Genomic DNA, 26,931 nt, shown 5'->3' on the forward strand with positions numbered 1-26,931 from the left:
ATGTAAACATTTCGACTGAGTTGCTGTTCACTTTATCCCTAGTGCAACTGAGAGAGATGTGCCAGTGCCGCTCTGGTCACAGAGAAGGGGCATCATTGCAAGAAAAGGGGGTGGAATGCTTGTCTGCTCCCTGATGTAAGGCTTAATACAACAAAGTTAGTCTGCTCCAAGAGGAGCGACATAAATACATACGACGATGGATGGCAAGATTCTCTGATAAAGGAAACGTAGGCCCAGATTATCAAAACTTTAAAGCAACGCTGTGCTGTGTTGCACGAAAGGAAGATAGCAGGAAAGCACTACTACAAATTCTACAAAGATATGGCACTGATCTGCTCTCTCCCAAGTGCTGTCGCACAATTATGCTGCCAAGTGGCACATACATGCTTTTACATCATAACGTTGAAAAGTAAGTAAAAGAAACCATTTTAGACAGGTTTGCTTCATTTTTGTGAACCAATCACAATTGCAAATTGTTTGTTACTATGGCCCCAATAATCACTTCAAGAGACCTGGGCCCCAATTTCCACAAAAAAAAAGGCAACACAAATTATGTTTCTGTATTGTGTGAAACAGGGGAAAGCAAAACATCGCCATATCTAGCAACAAAAAAAGCAACACAAGTTATGTTCCTGCGTTGTGTGAAACAGGGAAAAGCAAAACAGTGCCATATTTACAAAGATGTGCCACTGTTTTGCTCTCTTCCTGCGCTGGCACACTTTGTGCTGCCATGCGCCAACGCAGATACCCCTGCACCACAGGGCAATGGTGTCTGCGATGTGGTAAGCGTAGGTTTGTACAGGGAGGGGTTCCTTGCTGTACAAGACTAGGTTTAATGTGTTTTCCTCTTTGTATATGTGCTGTACAATGCAGCAAACATGCAACGAGAGAAAAACGAGGGGAAATTAAAAAAATTCTTCTTGTTATGTCTGCCTTTAGGAGAGGCAAGAGCTGGGAGCAAATCCTTGTCTACAAATCTTTGTAGATGAGAATTTGCATCAAAATCTATGGGTGGTTGGATGGGGACATCTATGCACTACCTACGGAACAAGCCCTTGATTCGAAGTAACACATGGCACCACACCGCACAGCTTTCTGTTACTTTTTACAATTCAACATAAATAGAAATTAGCATTTTGCGTCAGGCTTACATTAAAAATCGTAACACAAACCCAACACAGAACATTTGTAATCTGGCCAAGGTGTAGAGTCCTTCTGAGCTCCTAGAGAGACTATCACTGCAAGAGATGAGGAATGGAGTACATGTTCACTGCAACAAATGAAGAATGCTGTGCTTGCTGGCTCCTGGAGACATACTATCACTGCAAGAGAAAACAGATGGAGTGCACGACTTCTAGAGATGCACTATCACTGCAAGAATGAGGAATGCAATGCTTTTTAGCATCTGGAGGAGCACGTGGCATGGGCAGTGCAGGGGCCCCCAGGGGCCCCACGACACCCGTTCCCGCCATCCTGTTCCTGGTGGTAAAAACCACCAGAAACAGGGTGGCGGGAAGGGGGTCGGAATCTCCATGGCGGCGCTGCTTGCAGCGCCGCCATGGAGATTCAGCCCATGCAGGGGAAATCCGGCGGGAAACCGCCGGATCCCCTTTTCTGACCACGGCTTTACCGCCGCGGACAGAATGGGCTGGGAAGCACCGCCAGCCTGTTGGCGGTGCTTCCGTGGTCCCCAGCCCTGGCGGTCTTGGATCGCCACGGTCGGAATGACCCCCATTGTCTTTTCCAAGAAATGCACTATGACAACAAGAGATGACGAACGTAGTGCTTATGGGTTTCTGGAGACACACTATCACTGCAAGAGAGGAGGAATGCAATGCTCTTTAGCCTCTGGATGAGCACTCTCTGTAAAATATGAGGGACAGAGACATTGCCTTCTCCAAGAGATGACGAATGTAGTGCTAATTTGTTTCTGGAGACACACTATTGCTTCAAGAGAGGAGGAGTAGACTTCATCTTCTCCAAAAGGTGCACTAGCATTGCAATAAACACGGATGGAGTACTTGTCAGTTCCTAGATAAGCACCATCACTGCAAGAGACAAGGAATGTGGTAGTTGTCTGCTCCTGGACTAACTGTCTATTCCTACAATGCCTCTCCACTTAAACACCAAGCAGCACAATTGCTGGAAGCATAAGTCTAAAACCAAGGAATTGTAACCCTTCTTGTGGGAAAGCAACTTAAGGAAGCACATTCTCGAGCACAGAGCCTTGTCTAGCATTGCATGGGACAGCACCAGTCCACCCATTATTCCTTCTTCTGAAATTAAGCAAAGCGGTGAGTGTAGCCCACCGAAGCAAAACCATCAAGGTGGCTGAGGTGTCATGAAATACCACCCACACTGCTTCGAAGTATACATAACCCTGCCCTTTGGGAGTCTCTTACTCTCCTTCTTGTCAAACAACCAACAGCCAATCAGGAGGCAGCTCAGCGCTTCCTGGCAAACGGGAGGTGGTGGGTGACGCAACGATGAGAACACTGCCGGCCGCCAATCAATAGCCTCCGCTTGCTATAAAGAGCCGGCGGCAGCGAAGTCAGTCAGAGTCCCGGAAGCGAGGAGCCCGCAGAGGTGGTGTCTTCGGAGGCAGCATCGACGTACTGATGGGGGCACGGAGAGACTGCAGACGAGACAGATACTGGGGGTTTAACGCGCAGGTATTTCTGTGCTTCATCATCCACAACAGGACAGACTGTACCCTTTTAATGAGTACACTTCACTGTAAGCGCATCCTGCCCCATCCTCCCCTGGCCATCTAAGGGACAGAATCATAACTGGCTGCATTTCAGCACCTGGTTTCCTTCCAGTGATATGTTTCGTTCACAACAAATGTAGGCTGCCTTCTTAATGACGGTCCTGATCAGAACCCTACTCCGTCATACCACAGATGTACACACACACACACACTACCCCCTCTCCCCCCAAGCCCCCGGTTCCTTCAAGAGCAGTCCACATACGAAAGCTGAAAGTAAGCCCTGCAAAGCGATTGAAGGAGGCCATAAAGACACTGCATACTAGAGGGCGCCTGGAGGCGGCTGTGGCTTCACAGCTCCCGTGCAACCACCCTCTGGAAACGTGCTTTTCTTTGCTAACTTTTCATCACATGGATTTTCGCCTGCCCTGAAAGAACATGAAATCACTGGAAATGCACCAAGAGGTTTAAAGGGCAGGTCTGCAGCTGCACGGAGTGAGTAATCCGGCACGTCCGCCCACCACTTCCATGTCGGATTCAGTGCGGCGCACGTCCGCCCAATACTTCCATCCTGGAGTGAGGGATAGACATGCCTTCCACGCTCCCGTCATCTTCCTTGGGCACTACTCATCCACTCTCATCTTGGCGGGGGTAGGGACACTGCACTCGGTTCTCATCACTTCCGACCCGGAAGCAGTGCAGCTGACGAGTGCTCATTCCCTGATCCCTGTGGGGCATGTTCCTGATAGAATGACTGACTGAACGGCAATCCTGCAGTGCCCATTCGCACCGACCGGCTTTGAAGTGCCCACCCCCAAAGAGCACCACCCAGAGGGGTGTAAAAAGGTGGGGTTTGAGAGCTCAAGTGTCACATGATGGTTTAACTCGCGGTGCCTACACGCACTGCCTTCCAGAGAGCTGCTCCTAGAGTTCTCCCAGACCTGCCTCCACGGTGTGTCTTTTAAAAGGGGCGCCATCGGCAGTGCTGATGGCAGTGCAGCGTTTTAAAGATACTGACATTTTTCTGGAAAACTAATGGACCATTATCACCAGATACAGGGCGATGCGCTCTGCACAGCACCTTAAAAAGGATATCCCTCCGGAATGGTAACCAGTGAAGACATCTGCGACCCACAGCTTCATGATCATGTCTGTGAAGTGGTTTATCCAAAATTGTGCATTCGCTGTACTTTGTTCCCTCTTTTCAGCGCCAGGTCCAAGTCTTATGTGTTGCATTCATGCACCCACATGCTGATGTCGGCGTGAAGCACGTCTGCCTGCCACTTCCATCCTGTACACAGAAAGGTGCACTTATTCCCATCATTCTATACTGGAATCAGTGCTGTGTAGGCGCCGTTTTGTGACCTTCAGTACAACTTTCCCAGCCTCGAATTTAACTTGTGCCCATTAAACCCAAAACTACCAACCCGGAAGAAAAGCCAGATGCACTTTTCACCCTGGAATCGGTATGCTGCTTGGCACTACCATAATAAATATCATGTGCGTTTCAAGTAACTATATCATGATTAATAAACTTTGATGATGATACACTACCATAATACAACTTGTCTGGTGAGTGTTCACCCATCATCATGGGTTCATCATCCATGTGCCTGCACTTTCACATTTTCAGTGCAACATGTGGCCTGGTACATGTTCACTACTTCTATCACTGAAGCAGCCTTGAGCCGATCAGTTTACTCTATTTCATCCCAGAAACACTGTGGTGTGTTCATACCATCGCTATCTTGCCATCGGTGTAATTAGGATGTTACCATTTCAATCCTGGAATCAGTATGGTGCATGTACGACTACTACTTCCGTCCTAGAATCAGTGTGGTGCATGTACGACTACTACTTCCGTCCTAGAATCAGTGTGGTGCATGTACGATTACCACTTTCGTCCTAGAATCAGCGTGTACGATTACCACTTCCGTCCTAGAATCAGTGAGGTGCGTGTACGATTACCACTTCCGTCCTAGAATCAGTGAGGTGCGTGTACGATTACCACTTCCGTCCTAGAATCAGTGTGGTGCGTGTACGATTACCACTTCCGTCCTAGAATCAGTGTGGTGCGTGTACGATTACCACTTCCGTCCTAGAATCAGTGTGGTGCGTGTACGATTACCACTTCCGTCCTAGAATCAGTGTGGTGTATGTATGACTACCACTTCCGTCCTAGAATCAGTGTGGTGCGTGTACGATTACCACTTCCGTCCTAGAATCAGTGTGGTGTATGTATGACTACCACTTCCGTCCTAGAATCAGTGTGGTGTATGTATGATTACCACTTCCGTCCTAGAATCAGTGTGGTGTATGTATGACTACCACTTCCGTCCTAGAATCAGTGTGGTGCGTGTACGATTACCACTTCCGTCCTAGAATCAGTGTGGTGCGTGTAGGATTACCACTTCCGTCCTAGAATCAGTATGGTGCATGTACGATTACCACTTCCGTCCTAGAATCAGTGTGGTGCGTGTACGATTACCACTTCCGTCCTAGAATCAGTGTGGTGCGTGTACGATTACCACTTCCGTCCTAGAATCAGTGTGGTGCGTGTACGATTACTTGCACTGGCACCACATGGTCCATGTAATAAGCCCAGGTCACTCGTATACGGGTACAAAAACCCTAATCACTTCACTATTTGTAAGCAACCCTAGGCGCACAGGTACAAGGTGCCCAGGATAGATCTCTAAAAGTTAATATAAACAAATCCAAGTTCCACCTGTACATGTAAGAAATTAAGTTGAACCTCGTGCATGTAAAAACTCATGTCACACATGCACATATAAGGGCATAATCTGAGAGGCTTGATTTTGGCCAACCTCTGACAGTCAATAGAAAAATAAAACCTGAAAGAAAGAGTCCCTAAGCAACACTCTGAGGCTCTGAACAACAGACCCTTCACACAAGACACGGCCAGCCTCTCTTGCAATTCAGGAAACGGGCTCCGCGCCCATCTCCTCTACAAGCATTGCTTTCGAGCTACATTCATCCCTGCACTGCCCAATAACCTAACCCGGACGGTAGTGTCCCTCGCATTCAGATTCCACACATCCACCGCTGTCCTCGCAAGGTCCACGCGCTGTGGTTCCTCTACTTTATCCCTTGCAGTCACCTCGTTCAGTCTTGCCCTGCTTCTACAGTACTACATAATTTCCAAGTACAACAAAATACAGCAGTACAGAAGGGCAGCCCGCGTACATCTGCAGGGGCAACAAGTAAATGGTACAGCTGTGCAGGAAATATAAACTTATGAAATATAGTTTATGTGTTTGTGTGTGACATGATCTCAAACTACCTATGCAGGTCAACAGCGAGGGCATGAGGGTCCAACAGAGATCTGGGAGGAGAGCATCCCTGCCAGACTTCAAAGATATCAACATAAAATAAATTCATATGCAATGGCTCTTAATTACACTTAGCGCTTCCGTGCCCCTTTTAAACAGCCCTGAGTTAGATCCATCACCCACTCTGCCTGCAGCCAAGGTCACAATTGCAAAGGTGACCATTCTGGTTAACACTGATTCAATTAAAAAAAAAGTGAAGTTCACACACATTTTTCTAATGTCAAATTTAGACTCATCATTGCCCTGGCCCTCAAAATCAGCAAGCTCTGGTCTGGGGCATTAGGGAAGAAGCTGTGTATTCAAAAGTGTGTTGGTATTTCTAGCCTTGCCCCCTCTCCCAGTAGGCATTTCCAACCCTTACTTACAGCTTTGGTCCGTGCTTGTGCCATAGGAGAACGGAAGCAATGAAGCGTAGAGTGGGCTAGCCGTGTGCCGCAGAATGGGATTGTTCTTGTAGATCTGCTCCACTATCTCTGGACTCGAACGGTGTTCCTTGAAAAAAAGAATTGCCGATTTAAAAGTGTAACTAACTTTAGAGCAAGGGTAAACATGCAAGCGCGTCAACAGAACCCGCACAACTGCAAGTACAAATCACCTTTTTCTAGTTTGTACCTTTAAAACGCTGCTACTTTCTGACGTTTGGTTTGTATTCCTTCCTATACCTTGACTTAAACTGCAGGAACCATACTACATTTGTAAATCCAATAACCTGCAGTGGGATTTCAAAGTAACCCTGCCATACAATCTCCTAGTTAAGACCATTAGGCTTGAAACTGATTTAATTTATGGCAATATTGCAGCTTGAACAAGCACTTTGTATGGTGCAGGTGGCCTGTGCCAAGACAAAAAGTGAATTTGCCAATCACAAGGGGTGAATAAATCCTAGCTAGTTCGACCTTGGTGATCCGGTGTCAGTGAAGTTCACAAGGAGACCTGACTATCAGTAACAATGCTCCACCGTTGGTATGTTGCATGCATTTGATGTCTGTATACTGTGAACGACAGCCTGCAAGTACAACGGCAGATATACAGTTAATGAGTGACTGGAGAGGAAGCTGGATCCCCAGAGCGTTCTGATGTACTCTACTGTTCTTTAAAGAAGTGTCTCTTCAGCACTTACCATGTTCTCACAGGGAGGATATCGTATACTCTCTTTACCTTTCATAGACCTTGGGCAGCAAGCATTAACGTGTAAACACATTTTTGGTGGACAGCTGTTTTATTTTTCAGCAGAAGCCATTTCATAGTAAGTATCCTTTTTCTAAAACAGCCATTTCATTAGGGGCAGCCATTTGGTTCATTGCCTTACACATTTCAAAACAATACCATTTCAAAACAATGCTTTCTTCTTATCAAAAACAGACTCAGGAAAAGTAAGGAAAACACAAAACTGTGGTGTGGCCCCTTACCTCCAGATCTTTGATGAGCAGCTGGGTGGGTGTTTCAAGTGGGGCTTTACCGTCAATGACCTTCTGGATAGCACAAACCCAATGTACTGCCTCGTTAAGGTGCTCAGTGTACAACTGGTAGCGGTGCTTACGCCCGAAGACGGTCACATTCCAATAACCTGGAGGGAGGCGTGACAGACATGAAAGAGGCTTAACACACTTAAGAAAACATTAAAAATTTCACATTCAGATTTTTAATAATCACCAGCTGATATGAGTTTTGCACCCATTGCTCGTGGTAAAGCAGTACGTAGATAACCCATGAAAGGCATGATCAAAGACTATGGGGGTCATTATGAACACGATGGGAATCCCTGCTGTGTTCATGCTGGCGGTCTTATCACAGACCGCCAGCCCCCTTGAGATCCTGCCGGCCGAATAATAGACATTCTGCTGGGCCGGGACATTGCTGATGGCTCCACATGGAGTCGTTGTCAATACCGATGTGTAGCAGCACCCGTTGGGCAGTGACCTGCGCGACGGGGCACTGCACGGGGGCCCCGGAGCACCCATTTAGCCAGCCTTTGCCTGGCGGGTGAACCTGCCAGGGAATGGCTGGCGGAACAAGGGTTCTTTATCCGCAGGGCAGCACTGCTTACAGCGCTGCCCTGTCGGATGAAGAATTCCACCATCGCCAGGGTGCCTGACGGCAGTGGAAGGCCGCCTGTGGCAGTCCTCTGTGCCTTTATTATATGTCAGTCTCGACCGCAAGGTTCATAATGAGGGCCTATATGCCAGAGGCAAATCAGTGATGCCCCTGGATTCCTTCTCCATAGGAAGGCCTGCCCATGTGCCTAAAGGCACTAACAGGCATATCATATGATATTCATTTATAGAATGCACGATTATCTATGAAAGGGGGAGTCCTAGAACTGTAGTGATAATGTAGTGCAGTGATCCAGAATGTAAGGAAATGCCTCCTTGGCATGGTTGCCCCCTGACTTTTTGCCTTTGCTGATGCTATGTTTACAATTGAAAGTGTGCTGAGGCCTGCTAACCAGGCCCCAGCACCAGTGTTCTTTCCCTAACCTGTACTTTTGTATCCACAATTGGCAGACCCTGGCACCCAGATAAGTCCCTTGTAACTGGTACTTCTAGTACCAAGGGCCCTGATGCCAAGGAAGGTCTCTAAGGGCTGCAGCATGTCTTATGCCACCCTGGAGACCTCTCACTCAGCACAGACACACTGCTTGCCAGCTTGTGTGTGCTAGTGAGGACAAAACGAGTAAGTCGACATGGCACTCCCCTCAGGGTGCCATGCCAGCCTCTCACTGCCTATGCAGTATAGGTAAGCCACCCCTCTAGCAGGCCTTACAGCCCTAAGGCAGGGTGCACTATACCATAGGTGAGGGTACCAGTGCATGAGCATGGTACCCCTACAGTGTCTAAACAAAACCTTAGACATTGTAAGTGCAGGGTAGCCATAAGAGTATATGGTCTGGTCAAACACGAACTCCACAGCACCATAATGGCTACACTGAAAACTGGGAAGTTTGGTATCAAACTTCTCAGCACAATAAATGCACACTGATGCCAGTGTACATTTTATTGTAAAATACACCACAGAGGGCACCTTAGAGGTGCCCCCTGAAACTTAACCGACTGTCTGTGTAGGCTGACTAGTTCCAGCAGCCTGCCACACCAGAGACATGTTGCTGGCCCCATGGGGAGAGTGCCTTTGTCACTCTGAGGCCAGTAACAAAGCCTGCACTGGGTGGAGATGCTAACACCTCCCCCAGGCAGGAGCTGTAACACCTGGCGGTGAGCCTCAAAGGCTCACCCCTTTGTCACAGCCCAGCAGGGCACTCCAGCTTAGTGGAGTTGCCCGCCCCCTCCGGCCACGGCCCCCACTTTTGGCGGCAAGGCTGGAGGGAACAAAGAAAGCAACAAGGAGGAGTCACTGGCCAGTCAGGACAGCCCCTAAGGTGTCCTGAGCTGAGGTGACTCTAACTTTTAGAAATCCTCCATCTTGCAGATGGAGGATTCCCCCAATAGGGTTAGGATTGTGACCCCCTCCCCTTGGGAGGAGGCACAAAGAGGGTGTACCCACCCTCAGGGCTAGTAGCCATTGGCTACTAACCCCCCAGACCTAAACACGCCCTTAAATTTAGTATTTAAGGGCTACCCTGAACCCTAGAAAATTAGATTCCTGCAACTACAAGAAGAAGGACTGCCCAGCTGAAAACCCCTGCAGCGGAAGACCAGAAGACGACAACTGCCTTGGCTCCAGAAACTCACCGGCCTGTCTCCTGCCTTCCAAAGATCCTGCTCCAGCGACGCCTTCCAAAGAGACCAGCGACCTCGACATCCTCTGAGGACTGCCCCTGCTTCGAAAAGACAAGAAACTCCCGAGGACAGCGGACCTGCTCCAAGAAAAGCTGCAACTTTGTTTCCAGCAACTTTAAAGAACCCTGCAAGCTCCCCGCAAGAAGCGTGAGACTTGCAACACTGCACCCGGCGACCCCGACTCGGCTGGTGGCGATCCAACACCTCAGGAGGGACCCCAGGACTACTCTGATACTGTGAGTACCAAAACCTGTCCCCCCTGAGCCCCCACAGCGCCGCCTGCAGAGGGAATCCCGAGGCTTCCCCTGACCGCGACTCTTTGAACCTAAAGTCCCGACGCCTGGGAGAGACCCTGCACCCGCAGCCCCCAGGACCTGAAGGACCGGACTTTCACTGGAGAAGTGACCCCCAGGAGTCCCTCTCCCTTGCCCAAGTGGAGGTTTCCCCGAGGAACCCCCCCCTTGCCTGCCTGCAGCGCTGAAGAGATCCCGAGATCTCTCATAGACTAACATTGCGAACCCGACGCTTGTTTCTACACTGCACCCGGCCGCCCCCGCGCCGCTGAGGGTGAAATTTCTGTGTGGGCTTGTGTCCCCCCCGGTGCCCTACAAAACCCCCCTGGTCTGCCCTCCGAAGACGCGGGTACTTACCTGCAAGCAGACCGGAACCGGGGCACCCCCTTCTCTCCATTCTAGCCTATGTGTTTTGGGCACCACTTTGAACTCTGCACCTGACCGGCCCTGAGCTGCTGGAGTGGTGACTTTGGGGTTGCTCTGAACCCCCAACGGTGGGCTACCTTGGACCAAGAACTAAGCCCTGTAAGTGTCTTACTTACCTGGTTAACCTAACAAATACTTACCTCCCCTAGGAACTGTGAAAATTGCACTAAGTGTCCACTTTTAAAACAGCTATTTGTGAATAACTTGAAAAGTATACATGCAATTTTGATGATTTAAAGTTCCTAAAGTACTTACCTGCAATACCTTTCGAATGAGATATTACATGTAGAATTTGAACCTGTGGTTCTTAAAATAAACTAAGAAAATATATTTTTCTATATAAAAACCTATTGGCTGGATTTGTCTCTGAGTGTGTGTACCTCATTTATTGTCTATGTGTATGTACAACAAATGCTTAACACTACTCCTTGGATAAGCCTACTGCTCGACCACACTACCACAAAATAGAGCATTAGTATTATCTCTTTTTACCACTATTTTACCTCTAAGGGGAACCCTTGGACTCTGTGCATGCTATTCCTTACTTTGAAATAGCACATACAGAGCCAACTTCCTACACAGAAGAACTATGTAACATGGGTAACAATCGCTGTTGCCTTGTATGATGCTTTCTTTGCAGGTCTCCCCACCCCACAGAGTGGTCAGTACTAGGCCTCACCTGTTTCTTTGTAGGACTGCTTATCAGGCCACCTAACGGAGCACAGGCTGGTCAGGACGAGAGATCCAAGTTGTTTGATCTTCTCACTGCTGGCGTAGTAGTCCAGGGAGTCCTGGGTGAGCTCAAACCAGTAGCTTCGAAGGCGGATCCAAGGCGTTTTCACACCACCCTTCACTTCCCTCTGCAGCCAACCTGAAGGATACACTGATAGGTCATACTCTCTTATTTTGTAGGTCTAGTAATGTACAGTATTAATATCATATTCACTACTGCTACTAATAAGGTAAACAAACCCAGCTTCTAAACCTCCAAATGGAGCAGCAGGATTACACTATGTATAAGAATAAGCAGGGCCACTCCACCCTGTCCCACAAAGCCTCACCTGATCCCAAAGTGTACACCCAGACAGGACAGAGCTTTAGATTGATGACGTTTAAGGGTGTGTGAAAATGTGCATTTCTCAGACAAAACTGAGCAGAATTCATAGTATAGTACTTCCAGTTTTTCTTATACAATCAGGTCTCTAGCAAGCTCTTTCAGGAATTGCTTTTTTGTTTCAGAGGTTTTGTGCCGGATTTGTGGAGAAAAAAAGATTTAGGAATTTGTCAGCACAACAGGTGCCATATCTACACAAGATGTGTCATTCGCCTTGCCTGGGAAATAAACAAGTCAATTTGCAGGGTGTTTTTTTTCTCCTGACCTATAGCCTATCCTGGATTTTTTTCATAACTTTGTTGTTAAACTCTGATATTTACACATTTGTCATTGTTATGGTGACTGAGGAATGTTGAATGCTCCAAATTGGCAAAATTCTGATTGATAACCAAACTCACTGGGAACATTCCCTGTTCTCGAGGCCGGGATGGGGCTTTTGTATTACGGATATGCACAACAGCATTCAAATACAGAAGTCAAGAACCAAAGTTCCTATTGAAAAAGGACATTACACGGGCAATATGTCGACTCCTGAATTAATTATTAACTGTTAATCACTTAGAAATGTGCAGCAGAGTTGTATTTCAACTGTATTTTCTTACATTATTGTTAAACGCCTTGGGTGGTGGACAACTTATCTTTTTAATCACCAGTTAGGCAGACAATAATAATGTTTTAATACCTGCCCTGATTGCTCAAAGCCTTGTAACCCTGTTGCACTTATGGTGATAAACAGATGTCAGGGCACTCACAAATCGAAGCTCAATCCTTCATACATGTTTATAGTCCATACTTAATGTTTAGTGCAAATAGCAATAAATTAGCAGTCGGACCGGGATTCGTGAGAAAAACAAAACTCAATTTAATCTTGAGATAGGAAGTCCATCAGAGCAACAATAGCCATCTTTGGAACCAATATCCATATTGCAACAACAGCCAACACGTGTTTCGTCCTATGAGATAATTAGTCTCAAAGACTTCATTAGGGCTTACACATAAATTTCAAAAAGCTAGTAAATCCAACTCATCAGACTTAGTCTGGATATCCTTATTTTTTCCATAACAAATGTTTGCTGAGTACTCAAACACCGTAACGTGTAGAGCAACTATCAATCAGGAAATCACATTAGCAGAAAGCCGCGTTCAAATCATCATGCGTCGTTTCTGTGTACCAGTTAATCAAATCGAAAACCTGTTGCACTTGTGGGCATGACTGAATGTTGACGTTGTTTTCCTATACCTATGAATTTTGTTTTAGATTTAACTGTAAAGTAATCTGCCATAATGCTGTATGACTCACTCATCACTATACACATTTGTTGCGTCGAGATCGAGTAAGCTGCATGCCTCCGTACCACCATTATCTTAGTGGTATTAACTCTTGTGAACATCTGTTGAACTGTAAATCTCTAGCTCGAGTGCACATCGCTCCGACATCTGTTTTTGAAGATAAAGTTCACGCTTTACCAAAATATGAATAAATAAATTAATGAACAAACGTGTACAATTAAATGAGTCCGATGAACTCTGGACAGCTAGAGATGTCCCTGTGAGAGGCGGTCTCCTTCACCGTGATGGAAAAATCAGTCAAATAACAGGGAGAGCATACTGCAGAAGAACCTTACAGGTGAATGACTAATGCTCCTAAGCCTAACAAAGGTCATGAAAGGAAGGAAAACAAATAATCTGTGTCTTGCTTTCAGCAGATCTTTCCCCAGATAACCTACGGAAATTTAAATACCGAGACACGTCGAATTTCGTGCAAAAAGAACGAACCTGGGGGTATCACTGGCCATTTTCTAAGGGGAAACTCTAAATCAAAGTAAAATAACGCACTGGGTAAATTCTGCATGCTAGGATATTACATTTCACCTGGCATGGTAATGATCCCTACTTCCTCATAATTGAGAAGAACCGTAATCTCCGTGTGCCAAAAATCTTAACACTATATATGGAGCTTAAAACAACTGTAAATGTATATTCAAACATCTAATGTTCCCACTTGATATACATGAGGTACCATAACACTTGACATACACTTGATACAGGTATGCATGTTTTCTAAATTCGAAAAGAATGCACAGTGCTTGGTATCTTCATAGCTATGTTTGCTCGACTTAAACACCAATTATTCAGACGCAGAACTGAGTTTACAACAAAGTCTAACAAGGTGGGATCAATACTGCACTCAGTGTATGTTGCCACTTAACTCATGCCACCCCTTTTCAACACAGATTTGATCTTCCGTGCCATAAACAATGTATGTTTAGAGTAACCAAACAAACACGCACTGGTAAAGCCAATGGGTCTTTCCTTTTTTTTTTTTAAAACCTTTTGGCTCTACCAATGCTTTTTGATGATCAGCCAAAAAAGGAGCAATGCCTGGCTGCCAGTGGAGGCGGCCGCATCATTCCGTAGGCACCTTTTTTTTCATTTGTCAATGTAAGATAGGGGAAGCAATGTGACCAAGTAAATAAAAAAATGTAATTTCAGTGGCACAAAAGTAAGTGTTTGTGTACATATATATATATATATATATATATATATATATACATATATATAGTACAGTGAGTGGTACAGAAGCAATAGGAAGCGGGGGGCACAAGAGTGTCAAGGGGGTGCTTAAAGCTGGGACTAAGGAGGTATAAATAACTTAATAAAGAAAAGACAGGGTATAGTGGGGTAAAAAAAAGATCAATGGATGAGCCTGGAAGGAGGGATGAGGGAACAAAATTGAGCATGCAAGATGTGTTTGGGGGTGGAAGCAGCATATAAGGGAGAGAGCTAGTAAACGTGCGGTCTCATTAAGTGGTAAAACAAAAAAATATTTCCCTGAATGTGACCAGAGGAAGAATAGAAGTCACCCAATCAAAAGGATCATAAAGTCGCTATTCTCCGGGGGAAGGAAAGGCACAAGAAGAGAAAGGCAAGCCATTAAATAAGAAAGAAGCAAATGAGTGACAGCCAACCAATCGTAAGCAATGGTTGGGATCTAAGTTTTTGGTATGGTACACAAGAGGTCTTTGGTAGGTGAGACCTAAAACGCATTGGAATGGTTTTGCTCTGGATTTTGCCACTTAGAAAACTTCAACTAAAACCTAAAATATTTATTTTCACAAATTAGTCCTACAAAGAATTTCTTGGTATTCCTGCAGCACAACAAATATTTTCAGGTAAAAAAAAAACAGAAACCAAAACGTACAATTTTTTTGGTAGCCAACTGGATGAGAGACAACTGCCACAGAGAAAACATAAGTGATCGTCTGTGGGAACAGCCTCTCCCCCTGGAACGACTCATGGTGGCCGCTGCCTCCGGACAACCCCCCGACCCTGACAGAACACGCCTGAAATCTAGGCTTCATCTTTGACAACAAGCTCACCTTCAGAAGACAAGTAAACACCATTGCATCAGCCTACTTCCACCAACTCTGCATTCTCTGCAAAATATTCAAATGGATCCCCACCGAATCGAGAAAGGAAGTAACCTAGTCCACCGTCACTAGTAGACTGGACTACGGAAATGCCCATACCTGGGACTCCCTGCACAACTCCTCCACAGACCCCGGACCACCCAGAACACAGCAGCAATACTCGTCCTGGAATTACCCAGAAGAACCCACATCACACACCACCTCATGGACCTACACTGGCTGCCCGTACACAAGAGATACAAGTTCAAGGTCCTCACTGTGGCCTTCAAAGCCCTCCACAACATCGGACCCAACCTCATCAACCACAGACTCTCCTTCCACCAGCCCGCCAGAGAGCTCCGACCAACCAACCTCACCCTCGTCCATATTCCGAGAATCCGAGTACCCAAAGCACCTTCTCCTTCATCGCATCCAAGAACGGGAACGACCTACCTACTATCCACACCCACCCTCGCCAAATTCTGGAGAATGCTCAGATATGGCTCTTTGAGGAATAACCTAACCAGCTCACAGCCTCGACTCACAGCACCTGGATACCCCCCCCGCCCCCCCACCAGGGGTGATAAATTGCACTCTATAAACCGATTTTGGTTTGGTTTGGAGAACAGTCTTGCACAGACTGCCACATATTGGTTTAATAACCCATTAGAGAACAAATAAACCACTTATTTAAATTGCAGATAATAACTTCACATTCATCACTCCCATCACCCTCTACAAAAAGACTATCTACAGGAACAAATAATGAAGGAAAGAAGGCAGAGAGATTGGATGAGCAGCATGGGGAAACTGTATGGACAAACTGTTAGACTTTTTAACCCTGGTTGCTAATTCATAGTCTACAATGGTAAGTAACGTTGGCCGCCGTCTGGTACATGGTTAACCTTGTGGTTCGTTGGTTGGTTGAGGGTTTTATGACCAACAGTTTCCCAATCATGGACTCCCACTTTAACCAAAGTTGCCCAATTTGAGTTCAAACGGGGCGACTCCTGGACAGATTTTCAGGATATCCACAAAGGATACATTTACATACAATGAATCTAAGTGGAAATAATTGACACAGTGGTTATCCTGATAACGTGCCATGGTTCGGGCCCTTATAGATCAGCATGACACCAGTGGTTCGAACTGGTGCACAGGAGAGGGTGCGCATCTGAGTCATCCCAGAAAAATTACAATCAAACCTACCACAGAGGCTCTAGTCGGGAGGGCCACCTTTAGCCAGTCCTGGCATTTAGCCACCAGCACTATGCACAATATGACTCATGGTTTCACTTTTCTAACTCTTACAAGGACCAGCAAGGACGGGATGAAAACAGGCGTCATCATGAACATCATCTCTTATTATAACATGAGAGACACTCAGAACTTGGCATGCAGGCACTGATACAGAGACGAAAAAGACCCCCAAGGAGGAAGGTGTTTAATCATTCCTTGAATACAGGGATGGAGCAATCATTTTCATATTCTGTGTTCCAGCGCCCTGAAGCACACCTGATCTTAACAAGTTAAGCTGCACCATTTAAATCTGTCCTGGAGGTGCTGCCTAGCTAAGCCGTAAATCACTTTATAAGCCAGGTGTTTTGAACTTAAACCTGGCCTTCACATCAAGCTAGTGCAGTCTTTTCAATGTGGTTATTATGAGCCTACACATGGGTACATTGATGACCAAATTGTGCTGTTGAGTTTTGCAAGAGCTGTCATTTCTGGAGGTTCTCTGAGGTGATGGCTGTAGGGCGTAAATTGAAACATTCTGTTTTTAATCCAACTATCGCTCTTGCAATATTAGCTGTGTCTGACCCGGCCAGAAATGGACAAATGTTCCCCTTTAAATTCTAGTAATACTTTCCCTTAGCCATAACAGCATTCACTTGTTTTGACACAGACATGTCAGAGTCTCACTGAGAACGATGCATATTTAGGTTGAGCTTGCAAGTGTAATTTAGGGGTAGATTTTAATGTGTCAGAGAGGGAACTCCATTGCAACAGCGATGGAGTTCCCTTCCTAGCAGCATAATGGTCCACCCGGTCGATTATCAATTGAGCGGACAATAGTTTGACAACAGCAGAGACTACTCCGTCAGTGCCCAGAGTAAGTGCAGTCAGAGATTTGGCTAGATGTCCGCCCACCCTAATTTAGATGGGTAGACATGTAGCCGTTTTCAATGTCTGTCGGTCCTGGCAGTAAGGGGTATTGAAAAGTGCACTATGCCCCGCTCGCCATGGAATGAAACTCACTTGTTGAGGGGGGGGCAGTGTTTTTTTTCTATTTTCAAAAAGAAGATCCAGCTCTGTAAAGTTACAATCCATTGGCAGGAACCACCTTCATGGTGGTTCCTGTCCATGCTTGAAATGCCAGCTGGACATTTCAAAATTTGGGCAGTCAGCACTTCCGCCAGGGCAACGGAGTAATTTACTCAGTCGCCATGGCAGAGGACTGGCTGACTGCCAAAATTTACATCAGGCCCCAAGTGCAAATGTAGATTGTTTTTATTTACAAACATGAATTTAAAATCTTAAATCCATGTACTCACATCTAATATTCCACTAGCATGCTATAATATTACACAGAAGTTAATCTGATCCCATAGGCAGGCTGCGAAACTTCCAGGATTTTGATGGCTGAAAAATGTGGATTTGTGTTTACTCACAAAGTTATACTGTTGATGGTATTCACCGACTTTTTCTCAGCATATTAAATTGCTGTTAATGTTTGAAGTTTTACGTGCACCCGTTTCTAAGGTGGGAGTTAGTAGGAAACCACTCCAAAATTTGTGTGGATGTAGAGAACTGGGATGGTTTTCTACAGGGGATATATATTTTGTCTTTGAAAAAGGAAAAAAAAGCAAGTGGAAATTCACTTTTGGTAACCATCTACACATGCATAATTGCATATCCGTATTTTAAGCTTGTGACTACATCTGCAAATGTGTAACTGTTGCAGCTTCCGTGGTGCACTCCTGGTGTTTTTGAGAGTCCCCTAAAGTAACGAATCAGGCAACCAGTGTCATAGATTAAATGCAGGTATGAACCTAGACATCTTTGACTTGTAGTAGCTGAGACCACTCACAGGAAAACTGTCATTTATCCAGTCTGGGAGAAAGACTGCATTCTCCCAACAGCTTCTTGTTGTTACACAATAAAAATTCTTCCAAGTGAGATAAGGGCGAATTCAAGGAGCCAATGTACCACTATTGTCTGGCAGAAACAGTACGCATTATTGTCCTTTTCATTCACGACACACGATTTGCTCTTTAGTGGTTATGCAAAAGACGGTCAAATGACTGGATACTGGCCTTTAAGCCGAGGCTGCCCATCTTCGTTTTTTTTTTTTTTCTAGATGTCGTATTATGAGATGCTTCTAGAAAGCCCGATGAAGAGTGACAGATTGGCATTCAACCTTCCAAACACATCTTTGTGATTGGCATTCTGCAAGATCAAGTGTACATACTTGGCGCCCTTCCTTTTCACCACAGGAGCAAACCTTCCTGGTGAGGGGTCCCCAAAAGCAAAGTATCTATCGACATTATCCTTTAAACTTCACAAGGCCATTACTGCCGGCAGCGGGTGGATGTGGCCAGTGGTAGTATAGTTTAGTCACAGAGCACTTTCCTACAACTTTGACAGGTTTACTGAATGAACGGTGTGATTTATATTCTCACAACCGTCCATCAAGCATTATTCAGATCTAAAACTAATGTTTCTCGTCCGTTAGTGACCATAGAAAGTAACAAGAAATGTATTTGTGTGTGTATGTATTTCTTATGCACATATTATACTTGATGTCAATTTAGTTTTAGCAAGATGATTTCCCCCGACAACAGTTTATTATTTCCTGTTGAAAGTTCACTACTTTTCTTGGAAAACTAAATCGTTTAAAATTTTCTACTTGGGCACAGGGCGCTCCCTTCTGTAAGCAGGGTGGGGCTTTTCATGAGCTTTCAGATGAATAGTTTTTTTTTAAAGTTAACTTTTTGATGCTTATAATGTATCCGGTTTAAACTAGGCGTGGGACAAAAACTAGGCAAAGTAAACAAAGTCTTCTCGCTCAACCCAAAGGAGCCCGTTTTAGAGTCAATGATGAAAATACAAAACGTTACATTCAGTGCCTTTGTCTGCCAAAGGCGGACTTAGGTGACAAGCATTTGTTTAGCGAAGTCTTCTGACTGAACACGTCTCCTTCACAGTGATTATTTCACAGATTGTCCCATTGTAGGTGTGAGCATCAAACCCAGGCTTGATTATTTTCCTTTTTATATCTACAGTGGGAGTTCAGATTGTCATATTCTGAAGTCCAAACTACATGCATAGGAACAAAAAGAAACAAACACTTCTGAAGTCAATAGGCATCCCCTCTGCGCCATTTGGCTTTTGCTAAGTTTATCCAAAAGAAAAAAAACGTGAGCATGTATACATTAGGGAGGTGTTTCCTTGCTCCCTCCAATGGTGCTGCTTCCCCCCCTCACATGCCTGCCCTTCACTCTCCATGTTGCTGCCTTCCAGCTTCATGGTTACTTCCGCAACCTCCTTCATTTTTCTTGAGTGCCCAACAGCTGTAATTTTCAAGGCTGCTCCTGTTTAGAGAATGTCCTTAATTTACTGCTCCAAAATGGACGTCTGCCATCTTGGAGGAGTAAATTAAATGGCAGGCACTGCATTATTATGTGTATGTGAACGCAAAGCAGGAGAGTACCATCCAATCGGAAAAATGGTAAAGAAGCTTTGCTCTGGAGAGGAACAAACACAAGAACAGGAAGGAAAACCGTCACATAAAAAGCATACAAATGAGGTTTACAAGAAAGCCTAGTAATAATAAGCAACACACTGTCCTAAAGCCCATTGTAAATACTGGTACTGTACACGATAGGTCATCGACAACTAATAGATCAAGCTGTCTGCAGGTTAAGACCCAAAAACAGAGGGTGAGGTTCATGCTTAATAAAGTACCCTGAGAAGAAAGAGAAGAGAGCGGAGGGCAAGTGTTTGGGAACAGACGAAGTCCTTGTGATTTAGTGATTGTGAGGAGTCTTTTATCTTCAGCTCACTCTAAAAGGGTGAGAAAGTCCTACCCTACTTAGAGAATCTATGAGCTGAAAGAATTTTCTAGAAACAATTTAATGTTAGCAGACAACTGATTAAGCAGGACCACTGGAATTATGTGTCAGGGTCAAATTGTGCGGCAAGAAAAGGCAAATTATGTGGCGTAATGTGGCACATCCTCTGATGGTAATACTTTGATATATTGTCAATTTTAGGTCGAGCATAGCAGCGCACAAACGCTGTCTTTCCAACATGTTGTTATGTATCTGGGCTTTTAACCACGCCCACCGCACGTCCATCACTATCACTCATTCATGGGCTTGCCTTTCAAAAATCCTTTGTTTTCGTTGGTAAATGCTTTACATTTGTCCCTCCTTGGGGCGGTTTTGTTACTGCCTTGACCATCGACCCTGTTACATGGATAATTGCACTTTTGCCGTTAACTTTGACTGCAAGCGAACTTCTTTTTCCTTTTGGGTCTCTCCTTTGCGCTCATGCTCACGGCAGCAGTGGCGCTTTTGTCAACTGTTTTACTTTTTTTAATTTTCAGTTTGTTTGTAAAGAAAAGTCCAGTTAGAAATTTACAATGCTAATAGCTCTAACTCGAGCAAATGTGAGACCCATGTATTGCAAATGCTTGTTACACTTGTTACCATTGACTGGGCATTGGTCGCAGTTCATTACTTCCAGTTTAACACCAAGGTTTAGCAATAAACAACACAAAGGTGATCAAGCTTTGCAAAGGGCCTTCGACTGTGCAACCCGACGTGCCACTACACTTTTAGAGAACCGTTTCAGCTACAAACATTTTTTTTTTTGTTAAAATCTGCAGAGTATGCATTATATGATGGAAAATGTGGCAAATGCGCCAAAATATTTAATTTTGCAAAAAACATGGCTGCTGCATAATTCCAGTGCCCCTTGTATAATGGGGCACTGTGCTTCCAGTTCTAGTTTTTCAAACAGAGCCACAATGCATTCTGTGAAGATGCAGTTTTGGTTTATGAGAACAGAACCAACTGGCCTGGAGCAAGTTTTCTCAAACCTGGTTCTGACTACTCAATTTTCCCAGATTCTGCGCTGCTGTAGCTCCCCAAAACAATGTTTTCAACGTCAGATAGTTAGTTGACTTGATGGCCCTCCATCAGGCGATTCCATCACTGCTCTCTGATGACCACATTACGGTTATGATTGAGGGGCTGAGAAGCTCCAGATTACGTGTTCACATATAATGGTAAAGAAAGAATGTTTAAAGAAAGCCCAGATAGGGAACATGGAGCCATCTTGTGTAGTCTTTCTAAGCACTGAGTGTACGTTATCTGGCCGTACCTGATCAGGACGCTCACATTGTCAATTTAACTAATTTGTGTCTTACGTAGCACTTCCATGCTGCCCAACCACCACTTCAGTGCGCCTTGTGACATTGTTGCTATTAATTGGCACTTATACAGCATACCTCTGCAGTTAGTATGGCACTGCAGCGCCTTTCCGCAGTCACTGGTATGCCTTTCTAGTCCATTTCCATCGCAACCATAGTACGGAACAAGGGAGTTTTCCTGGCGGGTGCCAGATGAAGCCTAAAGCAGTCTTTACTCAGTTGACTAAATTATTTTTGTGCTGAATTATGGGTCGAAATCCTATTGAATTTGCACACTTCAAAACTATTTGCATGTAATTCCAAGTACCCTTTAGGTAAGGACTGCTCAATTTAAATACCGTAACTAGGGGGAGCATTCCCGTGGGAATCCATAGCATTTCCTTAATCAACATCGCCTGACCACAATAAGTGCCTTAGGCACAAATAAGTTTAGAATAGAGTAATACTCATTACATACTGGGATATGAAAAACACACTCCAAGTAAACGGTTCAGCTCACATGGTCCCTGGAAAACACATTCCTCATCAATAGCTCCCATTGGATGGGGACCACTCGCTCACCTAAGTCCCACAGTTGGGCGAGAGGATCAGAGATTTGAAAGAGTTGAGGTAGGGTAGGTAGAAGCCATAGCCATTGCGCAACATGCAGTACCTTGTGTTTTTATATTAGTTATCCTCAGTCATATTAAATGTGTAGAGACCCAGGGCATACAGCCACCACACATTAGGTGCCCAGACATATTTTTGAAGCAAACAAGAATTTAAGCCAGTGTTGGCTGGTGGAGTGAGCCGCCACGGATTGCACTGAGGAAGGTACAGGAAATTTAGGGAGGGGCTCCTTGCTACCTCCAATACAATTCCAATGGTGTGCCACGCAAACCCGTCCTCGCCAGAAGTGTTTTGGAAAAACCCTGGGAGAGGGAAATTTCTGCACGAACATTTGACCTTGAATTAAACTGGTACGTTTCCCATCACTTATTTATTTTGAATGCACCTTTGCTTCCCTTTCACATGTTATGAACAGAAAATATTCTAAATGTCAATCCGATCTGTCTTGAGATTTTTTTGAAATCCTAACAATATCTATTCATTTCAGCAAGCATTTGCTTCTCACATAGCCCCCACTGATGATCATTCCTAGATCACTGATATACCACTAAGAAACTGGCATACCTGTATGGAATGATTTCCTTTAAGCTGCGAGACAAACCCCAATAACCAATATACTGACCACAACATCTGGGATCCTTGGTAGCATGCTATTCACTGTAAAGAGCTTCAACGCCTTCTCAGAGGTGGTATGAACTATAGAAATGCAAGTTCAATTCAATAAATTTGCCTTCAATTTTTTTTTTCCCATCGATGGACACTAAACTAATCCTTGCTCTGACATCAGCCTACCGAATTCTGAAAATACATAACTGTGGGCCCGATGCAGAAAGACTCATCAGCAAAGCATGATGGGCAATTTCCATATGGACTGGTGTGCGAATGGGTATTGAACATGCAATGCAACCTATGTACTAATAGGTCCCCCGTCACAAATTTCACATTCATTGGGGGGTGGGGTGATTATACACTATCTAATACATATTAATCTGGCTGCAATGTGTGACCCCCCTGTGAATGGCTGGGAATACAGGAGTGGGTGCCAACAAGAAACAGCAGACCAACATCTTAACACTTACACTGCCAAACAAGAAGCATTTTTTAAAAGGAGCCGATGTCCACTAAGATGCTCTTATTTTTATGGACCACACAATTTCTCCACAAATTCCAGGCATTTTCAAAAAATATGCTCTATTTATCTCTAAAAACAGCTTTCCACTTTTAACAGTGCTTCCCAAAAAGCACAACTTATTTGTTTCTAGAACTCACGAGTACTAACGCTCCCACATTGATGAATTATGCATCAAATGCCCACATGTAACCATAACAACTTTACATATTATCAATGCTGGCTACGAGTTGTCAGCAGTGCTCCCCTGGCATCAGAGACGCACACGAAATGCCATTTATACACCCCACATGTTGGAGATATCAATTCGAAGCCAGGGTTGCCCGCCAAATACCAGATGCCAGAGATGATCACAATATCTGGACTAGCGATGATCATGACAATGCTATACATGCCCAGCTTAAGCAAGTGATGGACATCATTATGCCTTGGATGCCCAAATTTATGTCATGGATGCTATCCATAATGCCAGTGAAGGCCACCAGTATGGCACATGAAAATACTAGGTTATGGTAAGGAGATGGCCACCTCACAGCAGGCAGCCTGCACACATGTACAGGCCAACACATTCTCAGACACAAATAAAACAAGCTTCAGAGCAAATAGTCATACAATGAAACCTACATGCTCAGTCAGAGGTATGAGCATGTAATCTGTTATCCAGTTTCAAACATGCACATAATTGAAAACTACATAGAGCTCTTAAACAGAAAAGGCAGCTGTGGACACCTATGATGACTGGAAAGGTATTTCCATTTTTTTTTTTACCAATATCCTACCTCCTCCTACATGTACCTTCCTTAAGATATGTTGTTACATTTTAGAGACCTAAGCTAAAGATACGTGACTACCATATCTTATTCTCCTCAGACTGCCTCATGAATGATTTACATATACACTCCCCACACTTCCATTCTAATCTTCTGCACGTGAGAGAGTTAGAAAGTGTACCTCTTTGACCATTCCCCAGTCTTCTGTGAAGGAGGCAGAGCATTTGATAGGACACTGAAGTCTGTTAAAACTGAGGAGAATTCTAGGAAATGGAGGATTTGCTTTCCTTCACTCCTCCACCCAGCCCAGGGAAAGGCACCTTTTGCTTTAATTCAGGAGTCTGGAGAGTTGGGCGAGTGCAGGAGGTGAGGATCAGGCTGCTCACAGAGGCCACATTCACTCCACTCCCTGCCAAGTTTCCTATTTAGCCTGACAAAGTGAGCAGCTGCAACAACTTGGCACTATACATCTGAAACTGTCTGGCTCGCTGCCTGCTCACCATGGCTGCGGGCGGGCACCACAAGCTGTGCCAAGTTCTGACAGAACACCTGGAAGAGTCAATTTCCACAAAGCTGCACTAGGGTGTGAGTACCTCACCCCACATCTTTGATCCTAGGCAAACGTATCTGCTTTAAACTGTCCGCAACGTAGGACAGTCTTTCGGCCCTCCAGCTGGTGGTCCATTAGAACTTTAGAGATAACCAGTATGCGTTTTTTCGGGAACTTATGTTATGCCACTGAGTATTTGTACATCCTAGCATTCTGGAATAACTTAACCTCTTGGTGCTTTGTAAAGACTTCAATCTGCACTGTGGTTCGTCCAGTAGGGTTTCCACTGTTTAACTCCGACCAGAATCACAAGTTGATGTGGGTGGGAGTAGGTTATCCGTATGGAGTTGTTCCAAAAGGGTTGAGGTTTGTGGTTATTCAACCTAACTTGTGTGAATGTTGAACACGTTGTCTCTGCAGGTTGTTCACATTGGGGAGCTAGGGTCTCGCAGGCCACCGCCGAACCTGTGCTAGCTTTAGTTTGCCTGATGCAAGTGCTGTTTTAATCAACCTTTTGCTAGTAGCGGGTGTTGTAGTCTTCTAATGAGAATGCGTGACTAGTGTAAACAATGGTATTATTGTGGTTCATCTACTAGTTAGTTTAGTCTGACTTAAGGATCCTGATGATGAGTGAGGCACTACATCACACAACAAAGCTCAAGAATGTGCACCTCATCCACGCTACCTTCCACCTCAAAATAAAAACACCAGGAGACTTATTCTATAATTTAAAGAAAAAAATACGTACGACAGCTCTAGTCAAACCTAAAAACGAGTGTTATCATTCAACTATTTAAGAACTCAGGAAAAATAACAGTGTGCCAACAGTTTGCTATAGCTAATCATGGAGCTGCTAGCGTCCATCTTACTCGAGGTGGGACTTTCTCCTAGTGGCAAGTTGTCTCTAAGAGTCGACTTCTACTAGTGGGTGTTGTACTTAAAGGATGACTCCCTGCAGGTGGTAATTTTACTTACATGGTGAATTGTTCCTAACGGCCATCTTACTTAAGGCACCACCAAGCCTCCCCACCCCTCCCCCAAGTAAAAAAAAAAAAAAACATAAAATAAACCTGAAAGTCCTCATTCTCGCCACTCAACGACGGGGACAAAAAACAACTACCAAAATAAAACATTCTAAATTAGCTAGGACCGAATCCACCAGTCTAGGGTGGTCTTCACACCATAACAGGCACAGCAAGAGACAACACACATCTGAACTTCAACACTCAAGCGTATCCAGAGAACATTGTGCTCTGTTCAAAGTCTGCTCGGGAAATAGAATACAAAATAGAACTAGGTGAATATATGCTCTCATGGCAACACAGCGCTACGAAGCTATGCCAATACCAGAGCTACACAGCTGATATTAATGTAACAGGAGCGAAGGTCACCAGCAGTGCACCAACACGTGTCATCGAGCACCTTTACAAATGTGTTCCGACCAGCGCCAGGCTGCTTAATTTATGTACACTGGCTGCTGACAGCAAAGCAGGAATGGGGGGCCCTCGACGCTCACCTCCAGGCGGCTCATGGGCATAACAACTGCTGGCTGTCCCCGTGAAACGGGGCCTTGGATGGTGTAATAACAGGAAACCACGGTAGGACGTTTGAAGATTTATTACACGCTCCTAGTACAACTTCCCTCGGAATGCCCGCTGCCACCTCCCAGCCGTCAAAGCCCCCGCACGTTCTATAACCCGCGCGCGCAATGATGGAAGTGGTAAAGGGGCAACAGGGCATCAAGGCTCCTGCTCATAAGAACTGGTGGTCGTTCCCGTGAAAGTGGGCCATGGACGGGAGGGGGAGGCCCGCCCGTGGAGTATGGTAGAAAAAAGTGAAATACACCCGTGTGGCGCTGGCATGGGTGCAGCGCATGTGCAGCTTCCAGGAGCCTTCTAGCAGAGCAAGCAGGCCGGGCGAAACAATGCTCCCTCCCCTGAATAATGTAAAGAGGGCCCCCGGGTTTTCCTATACCTCACAGATATCCATTGGCCTATGGCTGAATGTGCCCCCTAACGAGTGGCATGTGGACAGACTGAGAGTCACTTGTGTCTGGAGCCTCAGCAGGCACATCCTTTGCTTTTGGTGGGTGAACCACCTACATATAGAACACGTCTTTCCCTAGGAGCATATGTGGATCTGCATATCTTACATTAACTGGTGGCCAAGTCCTACCTAGAGGGTACCGTGGAACTGTGAGCAGGAACAATAGGACCAGGATCAATTGCTACGCCAATCCAGGAAGGATCTTAAAACCTGGCTCTTGACTGAAGCTCAGAGGACAACCCCCTTAGCGCCTTGAGGCCCTTATAGGTGAGTAGCTGCGCTTTATAAACTCTGATTGATTGACATTGGTAATAATGCAGCCTGCTTGTCTTGTTACTTCTAGTAGTATTA

General features: G+C 45.1%; 1 protein-coding gene across 1 annotated transcript in view; it reads right to left on the reverse strand.

The window, feature by feature from the left end:
• The window catches only part of PLEKHH3 (pleckstrin homology, MyTH4 and FERM domain containing H3), a 264,118-nt gene that overhangs the window by 100,174 nt on the left and 137,013 nt on the right, over positions 1-26,931 (reverse strand). The window contains exons 4-6 of the mRNA XM_069237720.1: positions 11,193-11,384; positions 7,470-7,627; positions 6,426-6,552 (exon numbers count right to left, since the gene is read on the reverse strand). Coding sequence (XP_069093821.1) covers positions 6,426-6,552; positions 7,470-7,627; positions 11,193-11,384 — 477 coding nt within the window. The remainder of the gene's footprint in view (positions 1-6,425; positions 6,553-7,469; positions 7,628-11,192; positions 11,385-26,931) is intronic.

This window comes from Pleurodeles waltl, chromosome 6 (genome assembly GCF_031143425.1).
Source record: "Pleurodeles waltl isolate 20211129_DDA chromosome 6, aPleWal1.hap1.20221129, whole genome shotgun sequence".
Lineage (NCBI taxonomy): Eukaryota > Metazoa > Chordata > Amphibia > Caudata > Salamandridae > Pleurodeles > Pleurodeles waltl.